The sequence below is a fragment of the Rhineura floridana genome, chromosome 9 (assembly GCF_030035675.1).
Source record: "Rhineura floridana isolate rRhiFlo1 chromosome 9, rRhiFlo1.hap2, whole genome shotgun sequence".
In the NCBI taxonomy this organism is placed as follows: domain Eukaryota; kingdom Metazoa; phylum Chordata; class Lepidosauria; order Squamata; family Rhineuridae; genus Rhineura; species Rhineura floridana.
In genome coordinates this window covers 58427031-58453929 of record NC_084488.1, presented here as the reverse complement: position 1 = coordinate 58453929, position 26899 = coordinate 58427031, and the positions used below count along the sequence as shown (strand labels likewise).

The window sequence follows — 26899 nt, the reverse complement described above, 5'->3', positions numbered from 1 at the left end:
ATAAGGGAATTGAGTTTTTCATAATATATTTCTACCTATTTTTATTTCATTTCTCTTAGGCTCCACTACATACTCCTGTAACAGAAGACAAATTTGGAATATTAACAAAGAACTCTAGAATCCCAGTTCCCATTCTCCCAGGTGCAGTTTTTTGATAAAAATGAAAAACTGCTTTGTGTAAAATCTTTTGTTTGGGGTTGAGGTATAAAGTGCTTGCATGAGTTATCGTTTCACTTGCAAATAAAGTGGCTAACCTGTGGTCCCTTAGATGTTTCTGGACTACAATTCCAGTCATCCCTGACAATTGGCTGTGCTGGTTGGGGTTGATGGGAGATGGAGTCCAACAACATTTGAAGAGCCACAGGTTAGCTACCCATGCTATATAATGTAGAAATAGTGTGTCACTTCATCATAGTTCATTCACTGTAGTTTATAAATTGTGGTGAGGAGAAGCTTGTAAATTGATTGTGGCAAATAAGAATCACCCCCATGTAACTAGACAGAGATGCCTTTGTTAATTATAAAATAGTTTATTTTTATACTAATGGACTGAAACATAAGCATATGTTAATGTAGACCAGGCAAACTAGTAACACATCTTGTGTGGCGTTAAGATTTGTGAACACAGAGCTGATTAAAGGATGTATAATTAATAACTTCATTGTGCTAGTAAGGTGAAGAGCATGGTAGAAAGGAAACTTTGAATCAGTCTTCTTCTTGTGCTTGATGTGTGATGTCCTTCTTCCTTCTAACTAGGTCTTCCAATGACTAACCATGGGAATTACATAGTTCGTCTAGGACACTTTGTGAGCTGGCTGGGTGAACAAGCAGAAGCACTTGGTGTTGAAATCTACCCAGGTTATGCTGCAGCTGAGGTAATGTGCAGCAATTGCCATTTATGTTTGTGCGCATGTAGGAAATTTGTCAAATGAATCTACAGTCAGTTTAGATAAAGTAATCACTACTTTATATTGTTCGCAGAATTATATAAGAACATAAGAGGCCTTCTGGATAAGACCAAATGTAAGTCTAGTCCAGTATGTAGTTTCCCAGAGTGGCCAACCAGGTGTCTCTTGAGAAGCCCACAAACAGGACTGGCAAATCTTTTTGCATCTTATTTGCTTCCTTAAGATTTCAAGAACTTTTAGAATATTGACTGTAGATATTGAAGTAGAAATTGTCATATTTACCAGACAACTACAAGTAGGTGCTGCATAAACAATACAATTATACATCTCTGACTTCAGGTTCATATTAACTATAATGCTGAAACCATAGATCTTTATTTGATTTCCCCCCCCCGTAGGTTCTTTTCCATGAAGATGGCAGTGTGAAAGGGATTGCCACAAATGATGTTGGCATCCAAAAAGATGGGGCACCCAAGGTGAATGCTTGTTTACTTTTTTTTATTACAACATGGTTTTCAACCTTATACCTCCTCATAAAATGGACATTGTAAAGCTGCTGTTATATGATTGGTGCTAAGAATCATGTTATTGCTTTGGACTTGCAATTTAAGGTAGGAATTGAAGTAAACACAAGATAATATACTAAAAATATATGGATCAAAGTTCCAGGGTTGAAATGGGCCACAGAAGTTGTACGATGGAAGACATTGCTTAAACAGAGGTTTTGGTTATGGGACCAGACTTTCTGCCACAAGAGTTGCTCTGAAGAATCAACAGATGTCAAAACATGTAGAAGAAAAAGCAGATGATTTACAAGTGTTTGAGGACAGAAAACAACTATTTTTCAACACATAATGAAGAAAAATGAAAACACTTCAATATATTCTTTAAAGTTTGGAATAGATCAACTTAAAACATTGATGAATAATAGAACAAGCAGAGTGAAAAAGACCATGGCTTCAAGGGCAAATTAACACTTTTTGCTCCAGGTGTGCTTCCCCCATTTATAGTAGTGTTTGTGTGAAGGGAAGATTCTGCAGGACACTTGCATTGAACGTGATACATATCCTTGTGTGTTGGGAGATGCACATCACCCTCTTATATTTTAGTGTGTTCAGCACCTATAGACTAGTGTGCATAAGGCAAGTATTTTTGCTGCACACAGTTTAAAGTGACCCCAGTGCAAGTAGGTAAAGAGCTATTGATCTGCAGTCTTGTCCTTTCTAATGTTTTAAGCCAAATCTTTTTCAGCCTAAGGGCCGCTTAGAGGATCTTTCTAGGGGCTACATACCAGTGGTGGGACTAGAGGCAATGCTTGGTGGAGTAACAGTTGTGACTCTTAGCTTTTGTATAGTAGGCTACATTCTAGCCACACAGACATTTCCACACAAACACACACTGTTCTCCATCCAGGCAAGCAATAGGTTTTATTGCAGTTCAAGAGCACTTCTCTGCCAAGCAAAAACATTAAAATAGGGTACAGAGCCAGTGAGGGTTTGGCCTGAGGAGAGGGGCATGGCCTGAGGGGAGTCCTGAGGGCTGGGTAAAGAGGCCTGGAGGGCAGCATTTAGCCCTCAGGCCTGAAGGTCCCTACTTCTGTCTTAGGAACATAGAAAGCTGCCTTGTACTGAATCAGGCCATTGGTCCATCTAGCCCAGTGTTCTCTGCAGTGACTGGGAGCAGCTCTGTGGAATTGGGATGCTGGAGATTGAACCTGGGATCTTCTGCATGAAAAGCAGATGCTGTAAGGTGTCCCTACAATGTGGCATAAGGAAAATACACTACATAATTGTGGGGTTTTTTTTGTAATGGCTTGCCAAACAAACTTCACCTTAAGATGTATATTATCTGTGTGATGGTGGTATATTATCTTCTGTTGCAGGCTACATTTGAAAGAGGCTTGGAGCTGCATGCCAAAATCACAATATTTGCAGAAGGTTGTCATGGACATCTTGCAAAGCAGTTATACAACACATATAATTTACGAGAGAGCTGCCAACCCCAGACTTATGGCATTGGACTTAAGGAGGTATTGCTGAATTGTTGATCGTTTGTAATCCAGGATTGCTCTCTGAATTCTGTCATATAAGCATGAAGGCTTTTAGTTTATATTGTACATGGCAATATGAAGGTGTGCAGAATAGAATTTGTATTTTCAGAATAGAAATTGTATGAAAATATGGGACAGCCTAGCTGACTTATCTAGTCTGACAGCATAGTGCTGTTGCTTCCTGAATAGTACCTTGATCAGTATATCCATTCTAGATCTAAAGGATTTCTGCTGCCACATTTTTTCTCCAAAACTGCTTGTGGCTTTCTTTGGCTGAAGTCGTCATGTTCCAGTTTCAGTCACAGCATTCTTTATTCATGTAGACGTTTTATTTAATGAATAAAATTTGTTGTTTTTAAATAGTTCTGGCTTATAAACAATGTACAACTAAAGTGTCCCAATGTTTACTTTTAAGGTCAATATTTAGCCTTAAGAGTAATTGCCTGTGTCTCTGAATAAAGGGAGAATCAAGGCACAGCCAAATTGGAAAAAAAATCCAGGTATCACAGGTCAGACTGTAGGCTTCATCTCTGTATTACGGCTGTTTTATTTCACTTTTGTAGGATAGCTTGTCTTCCATAGTAGAATGATGGCTAAAACCAGTTTCAAAATAGTGTTGACTCCATAAACTGATCCATTTATTCTTGGTAGTAGTACTGTCCATCCTGATCCATCCTAGAAAAGGTACATTATTAACAGCGCTTAGAAGTTTGGAATAGTTCTAGTAGCAGTGTGCATGTAGATCATGTTATATTCATATATAAACATAGAGGTTTAAAAATGTAGCATGCTATGGTAGAACATTTATATTAAGGTAATTGCTTATGGATTACCTGTCCTACATGAGGACTACAATCTTTTAGAATTATTTTAATAAGCATGAGTGTGATCTGGGGCTTCACTTTTAGCAAATTCATTGTAAATAATTAGTGTACTATAAAAGATCTGGGATTACAAATGGGCGTAAATAATAGCATGCAGTAAAGAGTCATAAGTGAGAAGAAATTATGTTTTCCACCCAAATAATTTTCCACATACAAAGAGTTACCGATGTAGCATCATTTGATAGTTCAGCTGTTTGCTCACACCAATAGGTTATAGATTGAATATGGTGCTGCTATAAAGGTTTTGAACATGATTTATTTTTTTTACTTTTGTTGCTTTCAGCATTGACTTGTATTGTGTAGTGTGAAAAATTACAAGTAGTACTCCCTCTTTAAAGTCTTTGTTGAATTCCTTTGCCTTTCTCAATTCTAGCTGTGGCTTATTGATGAAAACAAATGGAAAGCAGGAAAAGTGGAGCATACTGTTGGCTGGCCTTTGGACAGACATACATATGGAGGCTCATTTCTTTATCACCTAAATGAGGGTGAACCACTAGTAGCTTTAGGGTTTGTGGTAAGTATGTTATATTTGCAATGAAACTTTACTTTTGAACTTTTCCTCCTCCTTGCTGTAAACCACCCAGAGAGCTTCGGCAATGGGGAGGTATACAAATTAATAAATAATAATAATTGCTAAGTTTGGTATGACTGAAAAATAGCCTCTTGGCCTACAAGGCAGTACCAAAATCATTGCTTAGTATTATAAAAGGGAAGTGAGTTGTGTGTTCATGGCATTGATAAATGCAATTTTAGTGACCTTAATGATACTTGTTGCCATACTTCATCTCTCTTTAGCTTTTGCTTATATTCTACATTGCAGAATATTGTCAGTGTTTAATTTCAATAGAGTGGCAGGGTTCAAGAACTACCTTGAAAAACCCTTCTGCCTGATGCGTGAGGTTTGATTAGTCCCAAAGTACTGGCCATACACATTTCAAATTGGAGCTTTTCTCAGGGACAGATTGTTATTAGTATTATTAATAGCTACTTTCCCCCAAAAAAACCTCAAAGCAACTTACAACATTAAAATCAAGAATAAAAACATCCAAAAATACTCACAAAATACATAAAAACAAGATCCAACTCCTCCTCACCTGACAATAAATAGAAAGAAAATTAAGCTCCAAAGGCCTGTTCTTCTCAGTTCTAGGCAAAAGAGTGTCATCTCACAAACTATGGACTTAGGTTTCGTCAGCAATTTTGGTTTCTGTGATTTCCATTGCTACAGGAACAGCCCTTGTATGAACTGTTTTCCAACACAAAGCACATGATTGTGTCCCTGTGCATCTGTAGGAAAAATGCTGTGTACCTAAGGTATTGTACTGAAGCATAATGCTGTTATGTACCAGCTGGATATGTTTATAGATCCTCTTGTGTTTTATCTTTATATTGTGATGTGCTTGTGGCAGTGGAACTTCACCACAAGCAGCATCTACAGCTTTCAAGAGACAGCAGCAATGGCAGATAGATTCTTCCTGTCTCACAGACAGGGTGTGAGTGGGAAGTGTTGGATAGAATTCATCATCCAAAATGTTGGCTACAGGCTTCTAGTCCATTGTACTGATTTGATAGAAATAACTTTCTTTGGTAATTCTTTTAAGAAGGTGCTTTGGCTGTCTCCAGCCGAAAATTACTTTTAGACTCTCAAAAAAGCTTGATGTGAGCTGATTTCTCCGCTTGTTGCTATTGTCAGTACATCTCTAGCCGCTGATATGCTAGACCTGGTGGTCTTGTTTTCTTGTACATATGCAGATTGTATCTGGTTGAAAAACTAGAAAATAGGTCCAACCTAGATGAGAATAAGAATACTGCAGTAAGGTTTTGAAACACAGTTCTAGGCACTGAAAGGGCTCATCCTGTCCCTGAAAGCAGCCACGTGTACATGAAATTTTGTGCCTATGGGTCATCCACAGAACCTTATATTTGATCCTCAACAGTTGGATTCATGGGCATTAACAGCTCACTGGATCCAATTGTACAGATAACTTAATCACACAAAAAAGCTGCATTGGTCTCATGAGAATTAATTCTGTGGCCACAAAATATAACACTGAAATTCAAAATAAGGTAAGGATACCCAGATGTAGTATAATGGGGAAATGAGGTGTGTGCTTGAAGCTTATGATGCCTTATAAGTAATAAAATACAAGGTTTTTTTAAATAAAGTGTTTTCCCTTTATGTCTTATAGATTGGTTTGGATTATCAAAATCCTTATTTGAGCCCATTTAAGGAATTTCAGAGATGGAAGCACCATCCAAGTGTACAGCCTACTTTAAAAGGTGGAAAGAGAATTGCTTACGGTGCCCGAGCTCTCAATGAAGGCGGTTTCCAGGTAACATTTTACTAGTACAAGGTTGTTTACTTGAACTTCTCTGTTGTGTAAAAAAAAACTAGGGCTGTCATCTGATCAAAGAAATCTTAGTCAATTAATTATGATGTTTGTTTCTTGATTAAATATGCTTTTTTGGGGGGAAAGCAGTAATTCTAATTAAAAAACATGCCTTTTTCTAGACAATACAGAGACTTATGATAGCAGGCATTGTTCTGCAAGGGGTACCCCCCTTTCTCTCTTAGAGGGAGGAGTGCGCCTTCTGAGATAAACCTTGCCATCTGAGATTTTTAGCCATTTTAAAATTGCTGTCCTGTTAACCTGGAATATGTTTTAGTTCATGTGATCTAACTTATTGACTAAATGCAACATTGTTAGCACAGATAAAATGGCCTAATTGATCCGTTGTTGAACAGTGACAGATGTTCAAGATGTCATTTTTAAATGTTAAAATATGAGGGATTACAAACACTCCTGGGAAAAGTCACAACAAGCCCATCCATGAGTAAGATTAACAGACTACATCTTGGACCTGTATGTTACCGCATAACTGTACAAATTTTCAAGAATTTTTTTTAGCTTGGTGGTGAATACCATATTCTGATTAGCAAGCTAGCTAAATGTGGGCTGGATGAAACAACTATCGGATCCACAGTTGGCTCCAGAATTGTACTCAAAGAGTGCTTATCAATGGTTCCTTCTCAAACTAGGCGGAAGTAACGAGTGGGGTACTACAGGGCTCAGTCCTGGGCCCAGTGCTCTTTAACATTTTTATTAACAACTTGCATGAGGAGGTACAAAGTATGCTTATCAAATTTGCAGATGATACAAAGTTGGGGGGCATAGCTAATACCGTGGAAGACAGAAAGAAAATTCAAAGGGACCTTGATGGGCTGGAGCATTGAAACAGAATGAAATTCAACAGGGATAAATGCAAAGTTCTACACTTAGGAAAAAGAAACCAAATGCAGTTATAAGATGGGAGATACTTGGCTCAGCAGTATGACATGTGAGAAGGATCTTGGAATTGTCGTTGATCACAAGCTGAATATGAGCCAACAGTGTGATGTGGCTGCAAAAAGGCAAATGCTATATTAGGCTGCATTAACAGAAGTATAGTTTCCAAATCGCATAAAGTACTAGTTCCCCTCTATTCAGCACTGGTTGGGCCTCATCTTGAATACTGTGTCCAGTTCTGGTCTCCACACTTCAAGGATGCAGACAAACTGGAATGGGTTCAGAGGAGGGCAACAAAGATGATCAGGGGACTGGAGACAAAGCCCTATGAGGAGAGACTGAAAGAACTGGGCATGTTTAGCCTGGGGAAGAGAAGACTGAGGGGAGGTATGATAGTACTCTTCAAGTACATGAAAGGTTGTCATATAGAGGAGGGCCGGGATCTCTTCTCGATCATCCCAGAGTGCAGGACATGGAATAATGGGCTCAAGTTGCAGGAAGCCAGATTTTGACTGGACATCAGGAAAAACTTCCTAACTATTAGAGCCATATGACAATGGAACCAATTACCTAGAGAGGTAGTGGGCTCTCCGACACTGGAGGCATTGAAGAGGCAGCTGGACAGCCATCTGTCGGGAATGCTTTGATTTGGATTCCTGCATTGAGCAGGGGGTTGGACTCGATGGCCTTATAGGCCCCGTCCAACTCTACTATTCTGATTCTATGATATTCCTAGAATTAAATTAAAAAGCACATCTGGTGTGGGTTGATAAGATGTTGAGCTTGTAAGGTTTCTGAATTCGTTTTAAATGAAACATTTTAACCATAAAACTGCACTAATAATATAACACCTTATTGTAGCTTTCATAATATGTAGATAGATCCCTACTTTTGATCCAAAGCGTTTGGGCTAACCCCACAGGTTTTTGAAGGGCAGAAACAAAACTCCTGTGGATATGTAACACTAGTTGTGTGACTCTTCAGCTTGAAGCTTTACATGTGTTGTAGGTCATGTTTTAAGTTTACTGTTCTCTCTGCTAAAACCTGCTAGTTGAACATTAATTTGCAACTGCTGCAGTATTCCAGGGATAAAGTTTTTTAATCTGTTTCCATAGCTTTAAAGAATGTCCTGCTGCATCTGTTAAATACGTCCAGAGAAACAGCAGTATAATGCCTTAGAGCTAGAAAAGTACAAATGGTTACAACAACTAAACCTTTTTCATACTTCAAGTGTATTAGTTGATTGTAGTACTCCAGAAGGAATGCAACAATGGATTAGAAATACTTGGACAGTACTGGCTGTTAACAAATCTATTTGTAATGCCTCCCAGATCCTTGGATATACTAAGTTTGTGCCTCTTGTTAATATAACAGTTGAAAAATGCAGTAGCTTCCTTGAAAAATTGAGGTTCATAGATGCTATTCTTAGTATTATATAGTTAATAATAGCTTTTAGGATCCTTTATCTGCTATTCTATATCTTTCTAAAGCTGTCATCACATTAGCACTCATGAGACCTTGGCTGGGTGGATGAGCAAGTGAGAGAGGGGGGAGTGATTAGTTAGGCAGCCGGAGGAGGCGCTGCCATCACCACTACTGAACTGGAAGCCAAGCTGAGGGGGAAGACCGAGGGGAAGCGCCAGTGGTGCTGCCGCAGAAGACAGCTTGGACAGGCAGCGATTATCCTGGACATAAATATCTCCTTTGCTGCATAGAGTCTGCATGTCGTCCCCTCCCCCAGAGCCCCTTTCCCCTTCATATATCACAAGCCAGGCCTCACCTATTCCCCCACCCCACAGTGCTGCAGCACCTTTCCCTTCAATTATGTATCACTTTATATACATGGAGTGTATGCAAAGGGGGCTGCAGAACAGAAGCAGCTATGGGTGCTCACACACAAGAGAGATGGAAAGTAGTACCAAGTTGTTTGCACATGTGTGCATGTGAGAAAGAGGGGGTATATTTATGCACATGTGTTTAGGGGGGGATGCATATTCTGTGCATGCTTGTGAAAGACAATTGGTGTTTGCCTGCATGTGTATCTGGGAGGGAGGGATATGTGTTCATGTGTTTGTGAAAGAGGAAGGGATGTTTGTTTGTGAAAGAGGAATAGAAAGTTAACCTGGATTCCTTGAGTGGAGGGAGGAAAGTAGAGTATACCAAGTTAGACCACAACAATGTAGGAGGAGGATTCATGGTGAGGGAGGGTGTTGGGAAGTAGGATGTACCAAAAGAAGGGAGAAATGGGAAAGTGGGACGTATCAAGGATACATAATTGGGGGATGGGCTAATGGACATGTACCAAAGGTGAAAGGGGGGGAGGGGGAAGAGGAATGTCCCAAACAGGGAAATGGAGGGAGTGTACCAATGGCAGAATCACTGGGTTGCGAGGGGGGTGGGAAGAGAAAGAGAAGGAAAATGGAGTGTACTAAGATCTGTCATGAAAAAAACAGTGGGGGAGGGAAAGGGGCTCAGCTCATATTCACAGCAAAGCCTCTTTTGCACACAGGGAGCTTTCCATGGTGTCTTGAACAAGGGATTGGCAGAAAAAGAGGGGGAATAAAGAGGCATGTAGTTGAAGTTGAAAATGTGGGTACAAAAGAGGCTGTAGAATATAGAGGTGGTGGCTTCAGAATTGGAGGGAAGGTGAAAAGGAAGGTTACTCAGTTACAGTGTGAGGGGGGGAGGGTAGAATGAAGATCCAAAAAGTTTCTGTGAAGGTGGTCTGCGTGGGTTTTTTTTCAGAAAACAAGGGAGGGGGAGGAGGCATGGACATGGGAGTGGAGATGAAAAAGAAGATGCAAAGTGGGACTACTGTATAGAAGTGGCACCAGAAATGAAGTTGGGAAGGTGAAAAGAAGGCTTAGTAGCTGTATGGGGTAGGAAGGGGATGATCTAGAGGGTTATCATGCGGGATTGGCAAGCAAAGCAAGCAGGGGGGCAGCATCCCCTAGTTTATATCATATTCAGGAACTATATAACAGAAAGGCACAAAATCTTCCTAAGTGGGTAGTGTGCTTTGTTCTCTTCTATATGTATTCCCGTTTTATAACGCAGACTGGACAACCACAGACATGTTGGCCCTTTAATCCCTTGTTTGAAATACAGCTTGCCCAAATTAAAAATTCAATTATGTTAAAACAGTGTTCCTTAAACACTGTGTGGGACAAACAGAGGCAATGCACATTTTTAATGTCTGGATTGGCTGTTTAAAAACCAAAAACAGTAACAATACTCCTGGCTTCTTTTTGAAGTGGAGTATAGTTCTAGTGGAGTTTAGATTTGCAAATTCCTTACTACCATAGTCCCAATTGCAACATTAGAAATGAAGAGCTGAGTGGAGGTTGTTGAAGTAGTACCGGGAGAATGTGAGACAAGGAGATGAGTTTTCTAGTTTGCTGTAGCAAGATACAGATCTTGCAGGTTTTGAAGAATTTCATGAAATCTAAAAATGGTATATATTGGATCTAGTCTCCTGGATAAGTGGATTATGCCACACACTGTAGCTGGTTCTAGCATCTCAGTGTACACATAGTGATTTGGGATATATAAATGAGAAGGCATGAATGCTGGCAGTGGACTGTAATGGGGCCATCTTGGTAGTGGCTCCCTTTGTGGAATGCCCTTTGTGAAATAATTAAGTCTTTGCTGTCCTGAACTGTTAATATGGATTTATGCTTTTTAGGAAATGCTGTGTACAAAGTGGGAATGCACTTTTGTACTTGTCTATTTAGGTAGTTGTAGGGTTAACTAGCTCAAATGAGGTGGTGTGGCTGATCACATGGCCTGGCCTGGCAGTGCACAACTATCAAAGCAGGATAGTCACCATTGCAAATGTGTGGAGAGTCACATCCTAGTCTGGACCATTCCTGTGACCTACTGGGGTGGGGCATATGACAAGGAAAATTTTATTAAGGTATAGCCATTAGAACAAGGTGTGTTCTTATGGTGATAAGGTGGCCAGGAGAGACAGGCAGAAGTTTGCTGAACCTGGAAAGAAAGCTGCAAGGAACAAAGATGTGATTCAAGAGTAGGATTCTCCTGAGATCCTGGCGAGTCTAAGGACTGTTTAGGCTAGGGCAAGGAAATTGCTTTTATCCAGCTTTATTTTGGTTTTGCTCCAAAGAGGAACATACTGTTTTTCTGTAATTTGTCCAAAACGATATTCTGGGTTTCCTGTAATTTTTTTTTGTGTCAAATATGGTAGCATTTTTTCTGTATTGCCTATCTTCCCACAAGTCTCGTATTTTTTTGTTTTGTTTTTAGTAAACTCTTGAATTGTTCATAAAGGTGGTATGGTCTCTATTTTCACCACTCATGCCACCATTATACCATGCTACCTACCTCAAGAGGCTTTTGGGAGATCTAAGGTTTTTATTATTGTTACCATTATTAGGCTGATTAATAAGAGCAGGCTATAATCAAATCAGTCACCACCACCCCCAATTTGGTGGCAGCATACCCTTAAAGGGGGGAAGGGTGGGCAGATACCAGAGGGGTACACTCTGTATTGTGGCCAGATCTTCCTTCCCCAAGCGGCTGGGGACCCAGGGTGTCTGGGTGTGGCCGTCGCACCCTTCCTAGTCTTGGTCTCTGACTTTAGGAGAAATTTAAAATCATTGCTATTTATCCAGACATTTGATGGCTGAAAGACCTGTCCCTGGCCACCCTGAAATTATTAGTGTTGGGAGCAAGTGATTGCTTTTAGGAATTTTTAAACTGTTTTTAGAAGGTTTAACTGTTTTTATCTGATTAATACTAACAAACTTAAAAATGGATGATTTCATCCATTTTTAAAGATTGGGGGTTTTTTGCTCCAAAAATAGTCTTTATTAGTAGGCATGGATGGTTGCTACATTCCTAACATCAACTGATTTATCTCCTCAGTCCATACCTAAGCTCACTTTTCCTGGTGGACTACTTATTGGCTGCAGTCCTGGTTTCATGAATGTCCCTAAGATTAAAGGTACACACACTGCAATGAAAAGTGGTATGCTAGCTTCAGAAGCTATTTTCAACCAATTAACAAACGAGAATCTCCAATCAAAAACACTAGGTAAGATCACCTCAGGAAAACTTGTGCTTTCTGGTCTATGACATTCCTAATACCAGTGAGATCTGTAAGCCCAGTAAATTGTCACTAGCATATTAAACTAAAACAGCCTTGTAATAAGCCAACAAGACACTAACTTGCAAAATCTTCTTAATGGCTCCTATGGCAGCCAACTTGGTTTCTGTGCTGCACTCAGAAGAAGGGCAGAGTGCTCCATCCTTCTTCCACCAGTCTTCTCATTCATCTGCATACAACTTTTTGCTGCTTGTGGCCAATATATTGCCATTATTACATAATGGAAATAATTTGCAATTCAGAATACCTTTGTCTGCTTCTGACAATCAATTTTGTCCTATAGAAGAGAATGCATCCTGCCCTTGAAATATCAAATGATACTCTGGGTGAGATTTGTCCAAAATGGAAATACTTTGCAGGAGTGGGTTAAAAATGTATGGGATGTATATTTTCATTGCTTTACAACATTTTTTAAAAAAAGACCATGTAATTTCCATTGTAATTGCTATGTCTGAAATAAAATATTTCACATTTGTGTGCCTCTTAAATGCAAAGTTAAAATTCTTAAAGTTGTCACCATTGACAGGGGGAAATGCTTATGTCCAGCTGTTAAACATTTAACCATTCCCTGTGCAATCCCGTGCATATTTATTCAGAAGCAGATCCTAATGAATCCATTTGGGCTTTCTCCAAAGTAATTGAGCCTTGGATTGCAGCCTCAGAGCTATAATTCTGTAAAGTACTATTTAATTTTATTTTTTATCAGAACAGGTGTATTGTTCTTCAAAAGCCTGCAAAAAAGTTAACTCTTCAAGTAATTACTGTAAAATATTAAAAGTACACAGTGATCCATACTTATTCAAAGCTGTATTCCACTCCTTTTTAAGTATACATTTTATTATAGCACTAATCAAAGTATAGTTCTGAAAAGTTTATATTTTTGTTGAGTATAAACCACTGCTTTGCGGCAAAATGTAGAAAGCCTGGCTCTTGTTTGTATCAGTAACCATCTTCCTGAAATAGAATGACTGTAGTATAGTATTCACTTTCTGAACTAAGTATTTAATAAACTGCCCTTTATTCTCAGGGCTTAATGTGCCTGAATATGAACACAATCTGAAGAAATCATGGGTATGGAAAGAGCTCTATGCAGTCAGGAATATCCGTCCTTCATGCCATGGCCCCTTGGGTGTGTATGGCGGAATGATTTACACAGGCATATTTTATTGGATACTAAGAGGAATGGAGCCTTGGACCCTAAAACATCCAGGTAGGATTCTAAACTAGAATCATCTGTGTAATATCCAACACTGCAACATGCAACTTTCCCCTCCTCTCTTTTCCCTGCAGCCCCCCAAATCTGTTTTGAGGGCCCAACCCTCTTTAGTGAAATTTTGGGCTCCACAAGGCAGACTGCAGTGGGGAGGAAAGGAAGGGTAACTATTCCACAAGAAGGCTAACTCTACTGTGCAAGTGGAAATATGTCACACAAGCAGGCCAATGCCATAGGACAGGGGAAGCAACTAACTTGCGTCCCTTATCCAACCCCTTCTGCAAGAGTTGTTTTGGTGACCTCCAAAACCTACCCATATTTGTCAGTGAACTTTTTTTTAAATGACTGTTCCTATGGGCCCCCTGCTATAATGCCAAAATGGTTTTTGTGCCCCTCTCAAGATTTGTCCTTTAAAAAATGAAAATTGACTATGACCACTTTTGGACTCCAGCCACACCCACTCTGCCATATGCTCCCACCCCACACTTGGGTTGATTAGGGGTTAATACGGCTCTCTGCCAGGTTAGCTGCCCTTGTCATAGGATGCCATACACTGTATAAAATGTACGTGTCCTTTTTAGTTGTGGAACACATAACATCAGTAGAAATGTTTCTTTTTAGAGAAGCAAAAGATGGCATTTCTGTCAAGATGAGATTGATATGCTCCTTTAAGGTAAAGTTTTGTTTATATTTAAATGTTTTTCCCTGATGTTTTAGGGATGGATTCGAAGCAGCTAAAGCCAGCCAAAGACTGCACACCTATTGAATACCCAAAACCTGATGGAAAAATCAGTTTTGACTTGCTTTCATCAGTAGCTCTGAGTAGTACGAATCATGAACATGACCAGCCAGCTCATTTGACTCTGAAGGATGACAGTGTTCCTGTCAATCATAACCTAGCTATATATGATGGACCTGAGCAACGATTCTGCCCTGCAGGTACCTAACACAATTTTTGTAAAGAATGGAATCAAAGTAGTATTTTGCTCTATTATGCAGCTCTCCTATAGTTGTCATCTGAATCCCTTGGTTGTTGAGGGATTTTTTTTCTGAGTTCTACTGTGCTTTTAGAATTGTTACTTCTTGCATTAAAGGCCATTTTTTCTTTTGCAGGAGTTTATGAATATGTTCCTGTGGAAACTGGAGAAGGATTACGGTTACAGATAAATGCTCAGAACTGTGTCCATTGCAAAACATGTGATATTAAAGATCCCAGCCAAAATATTAACTGGGTTGTACCTGAAGGTGGAGGGGGGCCAGCTTACAATGGAATGTAATCTTGATCAAAACTGAAAGAACATCCTAGCTGCAGAATCGTATGGCTTTGGTTCTGCTACCTTTGTTTTTAAAAGAGCAGTTATTGATGATTGAATGGTCCTCCATGAGGTTAGCATTCTATTGAAGGCTGAACTTCGTAGTGCCTTAAGCAGTAAATATAATGATCAGTATTGTCAGATACAATAGAAATGTACACTCAAATAAGCCTGCTCTGTCAAAGTCGAATGCAAGCTGTGTGAGTACATTCTGCTGTTTACCCAACTTTTCTAGATTTCCAATGTGAATAATTGATGTGACCCCAGAATAAAAGATATGAAAGTGTATATTCTAAATTCTGTCTTCCCTTCAGCTTTTAACATCTGAAGGCTAAGTTTCAGTGAACTCAATTTTAAAAATTAATCTGAAGACTGCTATCACAGACTTTAATGTTACACAAGGAACAGAGCAATGCTAGCCAGAAGCAATTTGGTGTAACTTGATTTAATAAAGAATGCTTTCCCTACATGATGATTACAAATTCAGTTTATTTCTTCAACACCACTTTAACAGCATTTGAATTTTCAGTAATGAGTTATAGGTGGGGACTAAAAGGGGTAGAAATAGCCTGCTGAAGTTAAACTTTGGGTATGTTACCAAACTTTGTTCAAATTGTTTGTACTTGATCATTCTGAAGCTTTACTAAGTCATTTTTCATATACTTTTTAGGTTAAAATGCTACTACTGTTAAATATCTTACTATTTAACTTGATAATGAAAGATGTTTGAGTTTATATGCAACCTCAAGAAAATCCAAGATGTAAACACATGAAACAGCATCAGTATTGGTGACAGTCAATAACACATTGTCACTACTACTTATACTAACCCTGCCTTTATCAGTGCACAAGTTAAGAAGAAAAAGCTATCTTGACTTAAGCAAACATCTTTGCATAAGCTGCCTTCTCTTTTTCCTTCTCCTTCTTTATCTTCTGCTTAATTTTCTGTACTTCCATTTGGATAGCTGTGGAAATAAAAAAAGCCTATGGTTAGACTTGCTGTTTTATGCTTTCACATGAAACTGACTTTTTTCAAAGTAACCTATTTGGAATATAAATTCCCATTCCATAAATTCTTCTTCCCTAGACAGAGTTGATTTAAGAATCAGCTAGTCAAAATGCTGAAAAAGAAGGAGCAGTGATATGGCTTGTATAGCATGTCATGAATGTGAATTTCATGGTAGCTCATCCCCGCTCCGCACCCATACCCCAAATGTAAATCTGGATACATATCCTGGCTCAAGCAGCAAGAAAATGTTTTCAGTCTTCAGGGAGCTTATCTAAAATGCTACCTTGTCCATATTACTAGAGAGAATAAAGTCTGTCACTTTACCTTTGTCTTGAGGTGCTACACCTTGAGCCTTCTGAAGCTCAGCCTTTAAAGAAAAATAAGAGTTAAGCAAAATATTCATGTATGTCTTGCTGCAATGTTTAAGCCAAATCCAAAGCTTATAATTACCAATGCCTGATCATAATCTTTTGTTCCTTCCCAAGCTTGAGCCCTTCTGTAAAGTGCTTTAGTATTTGCAGGATCTATGGCCAGAGCCTGCAAAATAAAAACAGTATTCCTGATCAATCTTAGATTCAGTAAGTGAAACCAACTACTGTAATAATTTGAGCAAAAGCATTTCTCTAAGATACCATTTCCTGAGAGGTTTTTAGTAAGGAAACAACTCATACAAGCTTTCTTAGATTTATTTCAAACAGAACCCATTTTCTTATCAGACTAATTCAAGTCGCTGCATAAATTAGCTACATAATATTCCTGTAAGCCGACATAATATAAAATGGTTGTTAAATTTTCCTCTACACAGTCCTTTGTGGACATTCTAGCATCTGTGAATTTAACTTGTTGCTGTACTATGCTGAACAATCAGTGTGAAATAAGCCTGAAAAAGAGCTGTACATTATACTGACACCTTGTGGCCATACAGATAACCAGTTTCCAGCTATCTAAGCTCAGCTTGCTTTGTCACCTAGCAACTGTTGATTTCTGGGAGATATATCCAAAATACTAAAACATTTTATCACAAAACTAAGAATGCAGTTCAATAAAGCTGCACTAAAGCAATCTTAACACAGAAGAAAGCTAAAAATCATACCAAGCAGCAGGAAATACAAAGCTAAAGAATTTCAGAGAATACAACACCTATGTTAATACACAGTAAAATGCAGTGTTAAAAGCATCACATTGTAAAAATCCTGCAAGAAAGGGTTGTGCTTAGTGCCAAAAAAAGACATTTTAGGTGCTAGGCAAGTCTCTCTTGGGAGGGTGATCCATATGAAAAGGACCACTACTAAGAAAGCCCTTTCTGTTATAGCCACCTGCTGACCCTCAGCTTGTGGGAGCATTCTGCAAGACAGGCTTCTGGAGCACAGGTAGGATACTTCACATACTGCAGCCCCATAAAGGGTTTTAAAGGTCAGAACCAGCACTCTGAAGTGGGCCCAGAAATACTGGGGAGTCAGCAAAGATGAAGTACTAGCATGATGTGGGTCACAGGTTGAGCACTGAAATGCATAAATGTTCCATGCTTGACCCGTTACATTTAAATTCTCTTACTACATGTGTTGGCATATTGGCATGCCACAGATCAAAAGCCCAAGGTCGTGCATCCCAGCACTGAGGCATTACATATAAATGCTAGGAGCATTTAAACATGTCAGAGCAGGTATTGAACATTTTAAAAGGTAGGCACTTTACCCACAGGTAAACTGGACTTGAGAAACACCTCAACAAAGTCTTCGTGTTGGACAAAAACTGGGATAAGGGGACAAAGTTGTTTAAAGGCTAAAAGAGAAGCCTGTATGATCACTTTAGGTTATTAGTTTTAAAGTCTTCATGAATGCTGGTCCAATGCAATAATTCAGAAAAGACATGTATCCACACAAGAAGAGGGATGTTTTGCTATGTACATTCTTTTAAATAAAAATGCACATCATAAATAATGGTTTGTTGGCTTCTACTTTATCCATTGTTCTGGGCCAAAATATGAGCTAGTTACCTTAGTACAGTTTTCAATTACATCTTGCCACTCTGACAGTTTCAGTTTGCAAGCAGCAATGTTAAGGTAGCAGGTCAATGCTACAGCGTTCAACTTTGCTGAATCTGCCTCGTCTACTACAGCTTTAGAAGCTTCAATGTACCTGTATAAAATAAAATTACCAAATTTGTTTTATAGTATCACATGTGTCCTAACTTGCAACACTGAATGAATGGCTGGCCAACTAAAACAGGTAAATGAGCATTGTTCCTATATGTTAAAACAAAATGGGTTGAAATCAGACGATGTTAAGTGCACAGGTGCCACTGCAATCAATGTGAAAAGCAAGTTACGACTTTGGTCCTATTGATTTCATTGGGATTTAGGTGCAACTAACTTGGGCTGAAGTCCGACCTAACCCAATTTATCCAGCAGCGAGCTCTACTGAATTCAATAGGGCTTAAGTCTGAGTACACATCCTAAGGAATTGCATTTTTATGTCTATTTACCAGTAGAGAAAAAGTGCTAGTGTCTTCCCATTTACAGTTTTTTTTAGAGAAGTTCATAGTAAAAAAAACAGCTTATGTTTCTACACACAGTCCCAGATCTAAGCACCAATAATAAGTATTTGGACAAAGTTAGTACAAGCAAAATTAGTTTAGAACACTATATAACATTACCTTAAAGACTTCCTGTATTTCTTAATTGCCATAGCCCAGTTTTGGGATTTGAAGAAAGTGTTGCCTATATTTTTTACATCTTCAGCTACAGACACAATCGTGGGAATCTACAAAAAAATTACAAGGAGACATCTATTAAAAACTAGAAAAGGTACCATTTGTCACCTTGGAAAACATTTTCCTGTCAGCACTGCAGGTGTTAATCAGGCATTCCAATCAGGGCTCATATGTACATCGAAGAATGCAGTGACACCCATATTGTTTTGTCATAGGCCAGAAAAACACTTCACTCAGACCTGCTATATATTTTTTCAATTGTAATATTAAGGGATTATATAGACTCTGTCTGATGAAAAACTTGGATTAAAACCTATTTGGCACTTAAGAGTAAGTTAAGAGGAAATGCAGCTTTTGTTCTATGGGATTTTTTCCTGATACAAGAACTCTTTAGCATTTTGTCTTGCTGTATGACCAATTCACAGGACCCTCTGCTATACACGCTCTCTCCAAGTAGCACATGAATGATTATGTTTACCTCATGTATGAACCAACCAACTGAATATCTGGTCTTGTGAAGACCCAATGATGAGCTGGCTGCTTGTCAAGAGCTTGAGAAGCCCCTCACACAGCTTTACAGGCATTACTGGTCAGGTCACTGATGGTGCCTACAAACCCCCTTTCAGCTGAGCCATGACTTTACCTGCCTAGTACCTTAACATGCCCCACACATTATATATAATGGCAGGTGTAGGTCAGGTGGGTGTGACTTGGCCAAAATGTCCTATGTCCTCTCAGGCCAAATGGGGAGGCCTTGCAGGTCTAATTAGGCTTGCAGGCTCCCCACCACTTGCCTCCATGGACACATTGTAAATGTGAGACTTAGGGCTCTTCTACACGAGGGTTTGCAATGTGTCTGGTGCTACTTACATCCCCTTTTAATTTGCATTGTTCACATGACATTACTGGCAAACAGAAGCTGTAACGCAGCTTTCCCCCTGTAAATCCATACTAACCCAACCCTCTGATGTGAAAAGGGAAGGAAAAAATGTCTCCATTTCATATCTTGCAGATGCTGTGCTCCAATGCTTTTAGGTGGGTGTGTCAATCATTCCCCTTTCCACGCCTACCCCCTCCTCCTCCTGTATTTCATTTCCTGAGGGCTGAAGAGTAACTTTCGGCTGCTCTCTCCCATTCTGCTGGCATTTTTTAAGTTGCTGCAAATGGTACCTTTCTTTTCTTTCCCCCTAACTTGTGTGCAAAAGCCTAACACTGCTCAAACAAAGATTTGTATTTCAACTGTATTGTACCAGTGAAAATACGAATGACCACACTTCCGGGTTGCTGTTTTTTAAAATGAAACTAACTAGTAGAACAAACTGAGCATGCTTGGTGCCAGGAAACCAGAGCAAGTGGAAATGTTAAATTAGAGGGTGTGGTCACTAGGAAACTGCGTGATTGATCCTTCCCCTCCAGCGTGACTAGAAAACACTGTGTTTGCAGCTGGCATTGAGCCCTTATTGTGGACGGTGCAGATAGAAAACGGAACTAAAAACAGTGTCTTTAGTATGAAGTAATGTTCCCATGTGGATAAGCCCTTATGCACAATCACTTTTCTTTTGTATAGGCAAGATACAAATTGGTTCATACAAAATGTTCGATGTATAAGGTATATGAGTTTACAGACTTGCAGAGAGTGTCGGTAAAAATTTTCAATTTCAATACGTTTAAGAATTGAGTGACGGAAGGAAATGAACCATTGAAACAATATACAGTCTGTACATTAGCCCGTATCTCAGAACATAAAATGTATATCCATCTCCAAGGCCACTGAAGACGACTTTGTGTCAAAATGTGTTTGGCTTTGTTACACATTTTGCATTTCATGGGCATTGAGTTATGTATATTAGCCATTGTTAAAAGTTGCCCTTTATGTTCATATTGACATTGTTTTGACCGTATTATATATTTCGTTCTTCATTATGTAAGGGCATTGAGTTGTTTACAAATATTTTTTGGCCACTTCTGTACTATTATACGAGAACACCTATAAGGATTTTATATGGTTTGTACATATATTAAATTTTTGATATTATTTTATAACCTTGCAGTTCATGCTTGTACCTTAACCATACTAGTTGTAGGCCTAATCATACTGTATAATGCAGTGACATGTATAGGGTTACAAGAAATGCTTGTTTGAAAAACTCAACCCTTCAGTCAGAATGGCAGAGCTGAGCATAAAAATATTTACAATGCCTTGCTAGATCCAACACTGTCTTCAGTGACCAACTAAGCTGCCATGGGAAGTTCACACGCCATGCATTATGCAGAGCTGTTGTTTTTGTCCCTTCTGGTAGTACTAGCATGGCACACAGATATTACATATTTTCCTATCCCTCCACTCTCAAACAGGGCTATTCTACCACCAACTCCGTAAGAAAGGATCCTAATGACATTTTATATGCTGAAGTTTAGTGTGATATTACTTGTAAGCTGCCTTGGAAAGATTTGGATTAAGAATATATATAATTACAGTAATACCTCGCATTAACGTACTCAATGGGACCAGAGCAAGTATGTAAACCGAAAATGTCCTTAAAGTGAAGACTACCTTTTACAGTAAAACTTTTTTTCCCTCTCCTTCATGCGGAGCCTCAAAGCCCCGCACTAAAGCCTCTGCTGCTGCGCTGCTGCCTCTCAGCTGATCGCGATCACGCCTCCCAGCTGATTTGCAGTGGCGCGATCGGGTCTATTTCCACCCCCACACGCTAAAGCCTCAGCTGCTGCGCTGCCGCGCCTCCCAGCTGATCGCGATCGCACCTCCCAGCTGATTTGTGGTGGCGCGATTGCGTCTATTTCCACCCCCATGTGCTAAAGCCTCTGCTGCTAAGCTGCGTTTCTGGAGAAATACAGGCATATGGAGCATGTACATTATAGCGAGGCGACGTTAAGTGAAGCGACGTTAAGCGGGGTATGCCTGTATATATGGCCTGAACATGGAGGACAGTACCACCACTACTTAGCTTCTGCCAATGAAGACCCTCTGAGCATTCCATCCTCAAAGCTCTATAACTGCCACCTTGGTCACAGCATTTGTATGTTAGCAGCTGATGAAGGCGGAAGCTGAAACGTTTTGTTAATACAATAAAAACCTCTGTTTGGTTAATCACAATTACGTTCATAAATATATATATATATAATTGAAATAAAATAAATGTTTACATATAATGGCTCAGAGCAATTAATACAAATATTCTCCATGAGTTTGTATAACCTTTTTATAAAGTCTTTTTAAGCTAGTGGCCTCAATCCCCTTATGAGAATTCCATAATTATATGCTGTGTGAAGAAATGCTACTTTTGGGGTTTTTTTCTGAACCTATTGCTAAGATAGGTTCATCTGTTTCCTTACAACTCCCACTTCATCAGTAATAATGTTTCTGAACCAGCAAAGATGTGCACTGTATGTTGAAAAATGCAGTTTTAACACATTACTACAGGGGAACAAACTGGTATACATACATCCTTCAAATCCACATCAGAATCTTCAGGAAAATCTGTGTGAGTATCACCAGAACCATCAGCAGGTGAGATTCTCCAGTTATCTCCTTCCTTCAGTTCACCACACTCTGCAATAATGCACAACTGAAAAAAAGAATATGAGAGAATTAAACGCAGCTTTGAATAGCAGTTTACTTTGAATTTTCAGAAAACATGCAAGTTTTCCGTTTCCTATTGATTTGAAAGCGTTCAATTCAGCAGTTTTCCATTTACGATCACAGAATTTGCTTGAAGTGCCAGTTTAATCATGTGAGTTAATAGATATGCATAACTATTACAAGGGATTTTACATAAATGAAGTCTTAGTCCAATTTCAGCCACCTGTCCATCACCTTTGGTTTATTGCTCAATAGCTAAACTCACTCAGTACGGCTTCCTTTTGCAATGCAGCTGTTTTTACACCTCCAGAATAATTTATATATAACTTGATAATACTTTGAAAGGATTATCTTAATGCTGTCCTAACTTACCTTAGCAGGTTCTTCCCCCTTTACTTCAACATTTTCTAGCAGCTTTACAACACCCATGCCTTTGATCACCTGGCCGAAGACCACATGCTTCCCATCAAGATGAGGAGTTGGCACAGTTGTGATAAAGAACTGGGAGCCATTTGTATTGCATCCTGAATTTGCCATGCTGAGCAAGGCTGGCTGATCATGCTATATAAGAAGATATCAGTGTGTAATTCTGATTAAAATTCATTCATTCCTAGGAGTGAAAATCATGGACATCCTGCTACGAAACAAGAAATCATATGGAAATTGGCTTGTAAGAGTTTATACTAAGCTGTGTCTTCAGTATATACAATGCCAAGAAAGGCTTGCACCCATCCAAAGGACGCTTGGATGCTCAAAAACTTAATAAAGTAAAATGAGATATTCACGACACTATGAATAATTTCATTATCTTATTACCATTTATGTATTTTATGTTAGAACTCAAGGTAGGATTACATTCATAGTAAGCAGGGGTTTAAAATATTTCCCTCAGTTAAGATACTTGTTAAGTTTCAGCTATGTACAATTATACTACAGCTAGAGTTGTTCTTTTCTTATACAGCTATATATTTAAAAGATAAAGCCACATCTTGTTGGGGTAGAAATATAAAGCATTCCTCATTTTAAAAAGTTACATTTTAATTATTAGCAAACTACCTTGTAATGAAAGTTTTCATCTTCAAATTTTTCTCCATATATGCTTTCTCCACCTGTTCCATTTTTATGTGAGAAATCTCCACCCTGGATCATAAATTTCTTAATAACTACAAATTGAACACACAAAGATGAAAGATGGCATTAGACCGGACAATATTCCAAAGTGACACCCAATCCAATCTCGTGTAATAAAGGAATTATAAATCTTTCATTAACCAAAAACTTCACAAAGACCATTTTTTACTATATACTATGAGCATATACTCATCCAAATTACTCAAATCCATATTCTAAAAGGTGTACCAGTTTTTCTACTGGGAATTATTTCAACCAATTTAGGCTATGGGTGCAGTCCTTTAAGATTCCTGTTTCTCCCCTTTACACTTGTTAGATGCAGTGCACCAAAGGAGCCCTCGCGTAACTTCACTAGGTGGAGAGCTGGGAAGCAATAAGGGAAAGGGTGCACACTCTCTACTCCCAAAACAAACCCAGTACACTGTCTGTGTGCATGTGCTGAAAAGGGGGGGGAGAAAAATAGGGCTCTGAGCCGTTTTGATCATAGCCCATTTTCTGTACTTTTGGAAAGAATACAAGAATGGAATAAAAGATTAACTCCATATCAGTTTCACCCAAATGAAATATACAGTCCCTCTAATGCAATGTTTTCTGTGCCATTATCAAAGATTACAATTTCCTTGCTTAAATCTCCAGAAATATAAACAGCCTTTATCTTAGGTTAATATAACTGCAGGGTCAAAGCTCAAACAATATTGGATGCTTTCACCAAAATAAACTACGGCAATCATTTTAAAAATGGGGCGGGATTGTATCCAATTATGACTGTGTGCTGCTGGATAGCAGTTTTAGTTACACAAGGCAGGGAACCCAGTTTTTTGCCAATCCAGAGTTCTTTCTGTCCCTCTGAAACAGTATGATTGCCCTAGTTTATTTTGGTGACAGCACTCCTTGCCACTGAAGCCACTTGGGCCTCCACTGACAAGAGATGGATTAAGAAGCACTCCCAGATTACAAAGCTGCTCCTTCAGGGGAGTGAAATTTCATTCAGAACAGGTCAAACATCTGGACGCAGAAACCACCACCAACAGTGCCTCTATCTTGTCAGGATTCAGTTTCAGTTTGTTGATTGTGTGCTATCAGGCTGTATCTTTTTGTTATGTATTTATTTTATTGTTTATTCATAAATTATACTTCACTCTGCATGTTTTGTTTTAAACTAAAAAGTGAGATATCTAATATCTTTTTAAAAAGAAATAAAAATAATTAAAGCAACTGTAATCTTTACTTCAGCAAGCCTAAACAAACAAAGACATCACAAACTTACTTCTATGGAAGGGGCATCCTTTATAATGAAGAGGCTTTCCAGTTGCAGGCCCAATACCTTTTTCTCCAGTACACAATGCACGAAAGTTTTCAGCAGTTTTGGGCACAACATCTGCAAACAATTCTAACACGATTCGGCCAGCTGGAATGAGAGAGGTCTATAGCTTTATTTTATTTGCATCCTGCCATTCTCCAAGGTCCTTAGGGTGGCATACCATGAATTCATATACTGTATTTTCACAACACTTGTGGAACGTCACAGATATAAAGGGATTTGAACCCAGGTTTCCCATCTAGCAATCAGGGTGCATAAAAATCAGTGATTTAATCTTTTTAAAAAGTTTTTTATATATAAAAATCATTAATAGTAAATTTCAGCTGAGCATCAGGAAAAACATCCTGTTAGAGCAGTACAATAGAACAATTACCCAGGTAAGTGGTGGGCTCTCCAATGCTAGCGGCATTCAAGAGGAAGCTGGACAGCCACCTGTCGGGTATGCTTTAACTTAAGATTCCTGCACCGAACAGGGTGTTGGACTTGATGACCTTATAGGCCCCTTCCAACTCTACTATACTATGATTCTATGAAATGCCTCTCTCATTCAGTTCTATCTTATTACATACATGCTAAACCTACACTTAGTCTCATAAAAATGAATTAATGGCTCTATCACACACACATTGAGAGTTACCTACCAGTCAAACATGGGCATTCATTTCAGTTTTTTGTCTCATGAAAATGGCTCTGCCAGCCTAACTACCAACTCTTGACTTGTTGGAAGTTCTGGACTTTCTGTTTCACTGACTAAAGTTATATGTAGAAAGCCAAAGGCTGAATGAGAATGGGATTGTTGTTCTGAGCATATGTGGTGGGGGGGTTGGTCACAAAAGCGAAACAGGGCAGAGACAATCAGACTGCAAGCATTGACTCTTGATGGCAGCCATTAACATGGGGCCATCCCTTCTTTCTGAAGCTAAGTACACCTGATATGTACCATGTTATGAATTACTTCAGTTCCCTGCCAATGCATTGCAATTTAGGGAGCTGCAACTTCAACTTACTTTGCACAGAAAGTAGACCAAAATCACAAAACAGAATTTAATGGAAGGTAAGTGCATTTGGCCTACAGATTGTCTGTATTAGATATCATAATTGCCTTCTGTGGTTTGCCATTCACAAGAGCTAGGCCCCAAAACTAAATTATTTATTATTTTCACATGCTAACAGAATCTGGCCAGTCAGGATTTTGGGCTAAATGAAGTGATGTGACCCAAGGGAAATATTTTCACAATATTTCTGTAGCACAGTCAGGGGAAAAAAAGAAGTCGTTCTACAGCTTCCCCCCCCCTTTTGGCCCCAAGCAACAGAAGCCGTACACGTTCCTTGCTGTTCAGGGCTTGAGGGCCAATTTACACAACCAACAGCATCAAGCGCTGAAGCTTCTCCTGGGCCATACCATCCTAGGCTGCAGATGAGGGATTCGCCTGTCCTGGCACGATTTTTACAGATTATATATGGAAAGTCATGGCAGGCAGAACAATTTATTCTAATTCTGTTTGTGCAGTAAGGCCTTCTGTTGTTGTGGTGGTTGTTTTTAAAAATGAGTAAACTTTGCGATGCTGCCAACAACTGCAGCCTAAAGCGGTACAAGCCCCCCCCCATTTTTTTTTACCATATTAGTACTGCCGCGCGTTACAAACTGGCTCTCGGTACCAAGCTGAACGCGGCAGAGTCGGGAAGCATCGTCAATTAGCGCTCGCAGCGCGATCTGCAGGGCAGTCTTCCCTCTCTCCCTCCCTCCCTCCCTGGCCATACAAAGGGCCGGCTAGCGCGGCTTCCTCCCGCCGCCCGTCCTCATGGCTGAGGCAGAAACTGCAGAACATTGGACAGCAGCACACGTTGTCTCCGGCCTCTGGTTCGTAGCCTGCCCCCGAAGAGGCCTCAGTCAGGCCTGGCCGCTGTTCCAGGAACGTTCCGTTCCTCAGGCCCGCGCGCCGGGGGGCGGCAGGCCATGCTGCGTCCGGGGCACGTACCAAGGCCGTTCCTCGAGGAGGGCGAGGGCTCATTCTGGCCACGAACCTCACACGCGCCCAACTCCCTCCCGCCCCCACCCCCCTCACCCACCCCCCGGATGCACGCGTCCTCTCTTCTCCTTTCTCTCTTCCACCACCCGCACCTCGTTCGCCCCCAATGTCCACATCGAGAAAGAGCTGGGGGTTGCTCGGGCTGGAGGGCTTGGAGAGCGGAGACTCGTGAGACATGCCGCCGGTTGCCGGTGACCGAAATGCAACAGGACGCTCTTCACGCTGCTTGGTCTGCAGCTCGGCCTTCCGCAGCGGGGCTCCGGCGCACGCTGGCTCCGCCTTCCTGCTTCAGGAGAGGCGGGAAACACTCCG

General features: G+C 39.8%; 2 protein-coding genes across 3 annotated transcripts in view; one reads left to right on the top strand and one right to left on the bottom strand.

Moving 5' to 3' along the window:
• The window catches only part of ETFDH (electron transfer flavoprotein dehydrogenase), a 24654-nt gene extending 6922 nt beyond the window's left edge, over positions 1–17732 (top strand). The window contains exons 4-13 of the mRNA XM_061584390.1: positions 60–141; positions 757–875; positions 1307–1384; positions 2791–2937; positions 4216–4356; positions 6032–6175; positions 12017–12185; positions 13285–13467; positions 14188–14409; positions 14584–17732. Coding sequence (XP_061440374.1) covers positions 60–141; positions 757–875; positions 1307–1384; positions 2791–2937; positions 4216–4356; positions 6032–6175; positions 12017–12185; positions 13285–13467; positions 14188–14409; positions 14584–14747 — 1449 coding nt within the window. The 3' untranslated portion in view covers positions 14748–17732. The remainder of the gene's footprint in view (positions 1–59; positions 142–756; positions 876–1306; positions 1385–2790; positions 2938–4215; positions 4357–6031; positions 6176–12016; positions 12186–13284; positions 13468–14187; positions 14410–14583) is intronic.
• Positions 15255–26899, bottom strand: PPID (peptidylprolyl isomerase D). Of its 2 annotated transcripts, XM_061584391.1 has the most exons (10): positions 26680–26898; positions 24504–24644; positions 23162–23268; positions 22478–22666; positions 21969–22091; positions 18448–18554; positions 17789–17930; positions 16243–16329; positions 16117–16159; positions 15255–15748 (listed from the first exon to the last, which is right to left on the bottom strand). In XM_061584391.1, the coding sequence occupies exons 1-10, from the start codon at positions 26762–26764 to the stop codon at positions 15660–15662; spliced, it is 1113 nt and encodes a 370-aa protein (XP_061440375.1). In that variant the 5' UTR covers positions 26765–26898; the 3' UTR covers positions 15255–15659. The 2 variants fall into 2 exon arrangements, with proteins under 2 accessions (XP_061440375.1, XP_061440376.1); XM_061584392.1 differs by lacking the exon at positions 24504–24644 and having other exon boundaries at positions 26680–26899.